We start from the raw sequence: 7244 nt of genomic DNA, 5'->3' as shown, positions 1-7244 counted from the left end.
AAGTGGATTTATTCTCTTTGTCTGGAAAGCAATGCTTCCACAAATATTATCTGCATGGTGGCTGGTTTTCACTGACTTCTCAAAAGCTTTATGTAAAGAAACTTCCACCTCAACAATGAGGAAGTGTAGCCTTGCTTTAGGGCTGAGGGCGGGAGGGAAACGTCTAAAACTAGCAGTGTAATATGGCTGACGGTGAAGGATTGCTGACTCAGCGAAGGCTTTGGGACTCTCATGTCTCTTTGAGGACCCTTGTAAACTTAACCAGAGTCTCTGGTGAACAAAGAGTTGCAGGTTTTGCTTTTTTAAGAAGCCAAATTTTATTGAACCAAGGCATTCACTCAGCACTTAACACAGATTTCCCAACACGTAGGGTTGCTAGTTGCAGGTTTTTAATGCCAGTGCTCAGCTGAGGCCTTTACTTTTTTTTTCTACATTATTTCCTCAGAAAATGTTTAGAAACTAAAGTATACTTTCAGCTGGGATGGTCTTACGCTGGGTATCTGCTAAAGCTGGAGTCTATAAACTCAAGTTTCCAGATTAAAGGACTTACAATTTAGACCTACATAAACCTGAGCCAACTGAATTGTTACATGTTAGTTTGCAAATGTCACTGCAGGGACCTTGTGAAAACGCAGGTACCTGGGCCCTAGCAAGGGATTCTAGTGTGGGTAATGCCAACCATTCAAGAACCTCACCTTTGAGAAACATCGCTGATAACAAAGAACAGCAGCAAGCTCTGAACGGCCAACACGTGACTAGCACCGACTACTGAAGTCATTACCTCAGGAGACTCTGCCGTGGTAACGGGAGGCCCCAGTTTAGTGTAACTAAACTTCTTTTCTTCTTTTTAAACACAGAGTTCAAGATAAACTTCCACTTAATAATGACTGTACCAATATTGAGGTAAAAGAAAGAGCTGCAGGCAGCTCAAAGATGAAATGGAACTCTCTAGAAGGACCATGACACACAATGAAATCTGCAGTGGTATCTGAGCTGCAGAGTGAAGGGGATCTTGTCTCAGCGGCTGACAGCCTCTGTACTTCTAACACACTCAATCTTTGCAGTTAACATTCCACCAGAAAAACTCAACATCGGAGTTAACCCACATATTCTGTCACACGGCCTTAGTGCTGGCAGATTCTAGTTTACAGTGATACACAACAAAATTATTCACTTTTTTTTTGGATGCTGGAGACAAACATCTTTATTAAAGATACTACCAAAATTTTGGCAAACATTTCAAAACAGATTTGTAAACATAATGCTTCCCTTTTCAACCGGCAGCACTGTGAAAGACGATACAAGGTAACACAACCCGAATCAACATTAGTTCAAAATCCTTATGTTTTGACCACATAACTTATGTTCCCACATGATAAGACAAGTGATAGTTTAAATCAACGTTAACAGAGAAACTCCATGAAATGAAAGTTTGTGCTGTTTGATGAATCACAGTATGTTATGGTTAAATATATCTACTCTTTTTTTATATTCCTGGTATCCAGGATGAAAAAAAAATCTTTAAATATACATCTGATGTAGGTAATAGCTTCTTTGCATATCTCTCTTCAAAAAATACTTTATAGCAGTATATAAATAGGTTACCTACACATTTAATTTTATCATTTTGCCCCAAAACTATAAGATCTGTTTCATTTTTATAACATATCTTTTTTTTGCCCAACATTAATAAAGCTGACAAACTGTTGAAATGGAAATGCTTTTGTCTTCCACAATAGAAGTAGCAATTTAACAGAAACAAACAAACAAACAAACAAACAAACACCAACAACCTACTGTAACACTCATCAGTTGTTTAACCTGAGCGTCCGGCCTACTGAGAGTAGCAGCTTTTTACCTTCATGCAGCTCACATCCACAGCAGTTCTGCAGACACACAAGCACACACCCTGACAAACATACACATGTTCTGACGCTGGTAGGCCACAGTGTGCTTCCCGTGGCTGTTGTCACTGGGGATTAACCATACGATGTACACAACTAGGAAACACCTTAAGGCAGCCATTGCAATGGGAGGTTTAACTTGTAGGGCAGATTTAACACTCCGGAGCCAGTCAGCCCACATCTATGTGTGTACGTGTATGCATATACATACACACACACACAATGCACACAATTTTCTATTTTTCAACCCTCCACAACAATGTTTTGATTTTTTTTTGTACTTTGTGCAAATGTCTAAATAGTCTACCATTTAAGGCAAAGAGTTTGCATTAAGAAAGGTCAGAAAATAGGCTTATGTTTATCCAAAAGCATTTCACCTTGCACATTACTGTTTTGTTTTAAACACACGCAACTCTTTTGTGTGGACATTGCATCCCTGATATCTAAAAAAAAATCATCTCTAATGACAAACACAAGTTTTCAAGGAAAAATTGATTTGAAGTAGAGACACTGGATCCCCAACTCTAAAAAGTTGCTCCTATCAGCAAACAAGTTCGGGAGAGTAGGAGGGGGAGTACCAGAAAAAAAAAAGCAGCTTCAAAATTCAGGGAAGCAAAGTGAAATGGAGAAAGAGAGAGAGAGAGAGAAAAAAAAAAGTAACTCAAGTTTACTAATACTGAAACTTCCAACAAGCAAAGTTTCATCTTTTAGAATCTAGAGGAACTCATCTGGAATTTTAAATAAATAAGCTTAGGTTTATTCACATCTTCTGGTCCAAGCAGAGCGCTAACGCCAGGACTCTGCTTGCTGTTGGTCAAATTCACCTATTAGTCTTTTGATGTGAGCCAGCTTGTTATGAAGATACTCGCATCTGTATTTTTCTTCATGGTAATTGGGACTGGACTGCAGACAAAAACAAAACGAAACAAAACAAAAAAACAGTGAGGAATTAGGCCACACAGAATCTCCCCTGCTTCTCACTGCAGGCCATAAAGGTACAGTGGCGGTACCAACCTGCTTGATCTTCTGATATTCTTGTAAGACTTCTTCATGAACATTCTGCAAAATTAAAAATCACAAATAAGAAGAGAAGGCCTTTTAGGGGGCAGTACTACATCTAACAGCCACCTGGAAGGTTTAGGAAATACTGAGGAGGAGATATAGCTTGGGACATTTTTATGGAGGGCAATTTGGCAGCAGCTATCAAAATAGCAAACGCAAACTTGACTCAGCAATTCTGAATATTCTGCAGGTCTACTGCCGCGCGGAGCTTATGATGTAGATAGCAGCTCTGTCCAGCAAGACAATCCACACTAAGAGAACACCCCTCAGGCTACACAAGGATACCAAGAGGACAGTAAAGACAACACAAGTGCCTTCTGAGCTGATGTAAAAATCCTCTATGAAGAGTTGTATTAGTGAAAAAAAAAATCAAAGTGCAAAATAATACGGATAGTTTGATACTCTCCTTAAAAGCAAGACATAGCATTATATATTTTAATTATTTGATAACTTTTAAGATTTCTTCTCAATATAATAAAGCCAGAGAACACAATTATGGTTTAAGTCTTTTACAACTGCAGAAAACTGACCCTACTTAGCTGTGTTTTGTATGTTTCACAGTACATTATATATTAAGGTGGAACGTATTTGCTTAGTTAAGAACTATTTCAGGTATGTGTGCTTCGTAAAGCAGCAGAGAGAGACTGGTCTGCTAGACAGTTTGCTCCACGGCTAGTGAGGAACGAGAACACGTCCACTTACCTGGTACTCTTTTGAGCCCGGAGAAAGGCGTTTCCGTTGTGCATCCAGTTTAATGAATCTCCTGGCTACGGTCTCCATCCTGGCATGCAGAGCTCTGTACTCATCATACTCAGCATTGAAGTCATCCTTGTAATTCTGCCGTTGCTCGTAAGAGACAATAGCAATATATTTTCTAATGAGAAAAGACAGAGAAACAGGATAAATGGAGAGAGAGAGAAGGATTAATAAACAGGGTAGCATGAGTCTGCAAGATAAGCCAAATATTCAGACACTGCCTTCTTGTATGTATGTCCTGTAACTGAGTGCCACTCTGCCCCCGGCGTCTTGCCAGGGCACTTTCACGGGCCCTTCCAGGTGAAATGATAGGACAGAAGGCTGTAAGGGCATCCATGGAGAACGGATGAGGAAAAGATCTCAGTGGCAGTGGAACTCAGAAGGAACCACAGAAAAAGAAAAGTGTTTATACAGACTTGCTTGCACAGCCTTTCCCTATCCCAAACAATTTACTACCACACAGTGGCAGAGATCAAGCCGTCTGTCACAAGTCACATGAAGACAGAAGTACTTGATGGCAGCATGACACCAGGAGGATGACACACAGTCATAGACCACTGAAGTCTAGGCTGTCCCAGGACCCACTGCTTTGTGAGAGGTGTCTGTAAGACCTGTGGCAAGCGGAAACTGTCAACAGGAGCTTCTGGCTTGCTTTCTCTGTTCCTTTCCTGATATTTCTTTTTTTCTTTTCTTTTTTTGGTTTTTCAATACAGGGTTTCTCTGTGTAGCCTTGGCTGGCCTAGACTCACTTGTAGACCAGGCTGGCTTCGAACTCACAGAGATCTGCCTGCCTCTGCCTCCCAAGTCCTAGTATTAAAGGTGTGCACCACCACAGCTGGCCTTTCTTGATATTTCTAACTAGACAAATTATTAAAAAAGTAACAGAGTATGGTCCTCCACCAAAGAAAGTTTCCTTAGTTTTACCTCTTGCCCCACTTTGGAATAAAGAAAGATTTTGTGTGTGTGTGTGTGTGTGTGTGTGCCTGCATTTATGTGTGTGTACCACATGTGTGCCTGATGCCCCACGGAATTTAGGAGAGGGCATCAGATCCTCTTCAACTGGAGGGACAGACAACTATAAGCCACTTAATGTGGGTGCTGGAAACTGAATCTTAGTCTTCTTGAAGAGCAGTCAATGCTCCTTAACCACAGAGTCCTCTCTAGACCTCCTTTTTTGGTTTTTGAGACACAACCTCACTTCCCAGGCTGCCCTTCATTTTACCATGTGGCAAAGGCTGATCTTGAAATCCCCATCTTTTTACACTTACTTTTTGTGTAGTAAGATTACAGGTGTGACTACCACAGGCAGTATGCTCCAACAGTAAGTCACACTTCCACAACAGAAGGCCAGTGCTGTACTGCTTAGCCTACTGTAAACAGAGTACCACAAATCCATAGCTAGTCCTGAGAGCCGAATAAGCGAAGGCTGCCTTCCCAATGTGCCAGTGATTCAGCAGTAAATCACTTAAAAGGTCATTTTAATAGTAAAGCAAGCAGTATCACTAGTTCATCGTTAGCTTTTTTTCCCCTTTGTTTTCCTGCCATGGAAGGCCCAATTTCCTTGATTATTTCGGGTTAAAACTGACACTAGGCAGCTGGTGGGAGCTGCAGAATCCATCTTGGAACTTGGACCTCTCCAGATGGTTTTATTTAATCTTACCAGTTTTACTTAAGTTGCTGTATCACACTTTCCCTTGCTGGGGAAGTGAGAGAAGTGATGCAGTGTGCAAACTGAGCGTCCTCATTAATATTTTTATTTCTGCTGAGTTTGGCAGTATGGAGGTTGGGTTTTCTAAGTGTAACTGAGATAGTGCTAGTGCTGATTTAAGCTGCCCTGCTGGTCTCTGCTGAAAAAGGACCGCTGCCAGCCCCACAGGGACAGACCTCCACAGACACGCTGTGTGCACAGCAGAGGGAGCCCCAAGGGTACAGGAGGTCCCCGGGGAATAGTCATATATAAGTAAGGACTAAGTTCATCTTGAAACTCAGGTTTAATTCATTGTGTAATATATTTATTTTTCTTTCTAGGAATCTGACTTTTGATATTTTATTTAATAACTCTGTTAAGGAAAGCAACAACTAGGCCAGCAATTGTATTGCTGTTTGATACTGGCATTTTAACAAAACCCAGTATTTTCAACAAATTCTTATGATTTTACAGTTGGTTTTTAATGAGGTAACAGAATAAAAACACACAAATATGAGAAAACTCACAATCTTAAGTAACAAAAGCACTCTTAGTATATAAAGGTTATTGTGGTTAAATATAAATTACTCTAAGATTGCTCATGGAGGTTTTATTGAGTCTTCTTTTGTTTTGTTTTTTTTATGAGGAAACTTAAGTTCTGTGTTCTGGAAATGTTCTTGTTACTTTTAAAAAACAGCTTTGTTGGTTGGTATAAAACTCAGTTATTAGTTAGGGTAAAATAATACCTTTTATTTAAGTAAATCAAGCATTCAACAAAAGCCTGAGATCAAATAAATACACAAGCTTTGCTGAGGGAGAGGATCAACACTTTTAAGTTTCTTGCTGAAAGGCAATTACATTAACACGTCAGGACTAACTAAAACACTTCTTAAATACAGTTAGTCACTTAGGTTGCCAAACACCACAACAGTTTTGAATCTGTGGCGGACATTTTATGATACACAATTTTATACATAGGGCGATTAGTAAGAAAGATGTAAGATTTACCACAGGAGAATGCTAGTGGTACCCTGACTGTGTTACGTCCAGGCTCAGCTCTCACAAGTCTAAGGAGAGGCAGGTGGGTGAAGGGCTGAAACTCCTCAGCAGTGGGCTCTGCTGTGGGCTGTTAGGGAAGGCTGGGTGTTCACCTCTGACCAGGCCGAGGCTACTTGCACTACCTGATGGCAGAGTCCTCAGGCTCCAGTCAGCTGAGAGGCGGTAACTAGCATTATGCTTTCTCATTCTCCAGCAGCTGAAGCTGCCACACTGGTGTTAAGCAGCAGCAACAGCTTTGTAAATCTACCATGTTCTCTCCTCTGCTAAAAATGAAGGTCCTAATCTTGCTCACTAGGAAACAGCACTTCATGTTCTATGTTGTACCTATTTTCCAAATTTCTTTCATTTTGAAAGCTATCTTCTATCCGAGCTTTTTGCTCTTTCGTGCTCCACTTTTCCGGGCACTTGCAACTTAATTATTTTCTTCTTACAGAAGCCTTTTATTGAATGAAAAAGCTAGAATTATAAGTCCAAGTTATAATTTCTGTGATAAGCACTTACAAAAACATCCCCAGCTCAGCAGTTAGCAACTTGCTGTCACAAGAAAAACTTATACCTGGTATTAAAGGGAAATGATCTAACTTTACTATTCTTTCCTCTTAAAATTAATTTGAAAAAAAAAAAGATCCTTATTTACATAAAAATGAACCCATGCCTGCTCTGTATTGTTCAGTGCAGAGGTTCACCCATGCTGGCAGCACTCTGGGCCCCTCTAGGGGCTGTGCATTGATGGACTGTCGGCTTTGAAGGCTCCGATGCTCAGCCTGGCCCTGGAA

General features: G+C 40.5%; 1 protein-coding gene across 1 annotated transcript in view; it reads right to left on the bottom strand.

Moving 5' to 3' along the window:
* Positions 1–1174: 1174 nt before the first annotated feature.
* The window catches only part of ELL2 (elongation factor for RNA polymerase II 2), a 66582-nt gene continuing 60512 nt past the window's right edge, over positions 1175–7244 (bottom strand). Inside the window, exons 10-12 of the mRNA XM_084802015.1 lie at positions 3669–3840; positions 2919–2963; positions 1175–2807 (exon numbers count right to left, since the gene is read on the bottom strand). Of these exons, the coding sequence (XP_084658141.1) occupies positions 2691–2807; positions 2919–2963; positions 3669–3840 (334 nt within the window). The 3' untranslated portion in view covers positions 1175–2690. The remainder of the gene's footprint in view (positions 2808–2918; positions 2964–3668; positions 3841–7244) is intronic.

This window comes from Acomys minous (assembly GCF_964271855.1).
Source record: "Acomys minous genome assembly, chromosome: 11".
In the NCBI taxonomy this organism is placed as follows: Eukaryota; Metazoa; Chordata; class Mammalia; order Rodentia; family Muridae; genus Acomys; species Acomys minous.
This window is presented reverse-complemented; position numbering and strand designations above follow the sequence as displayed.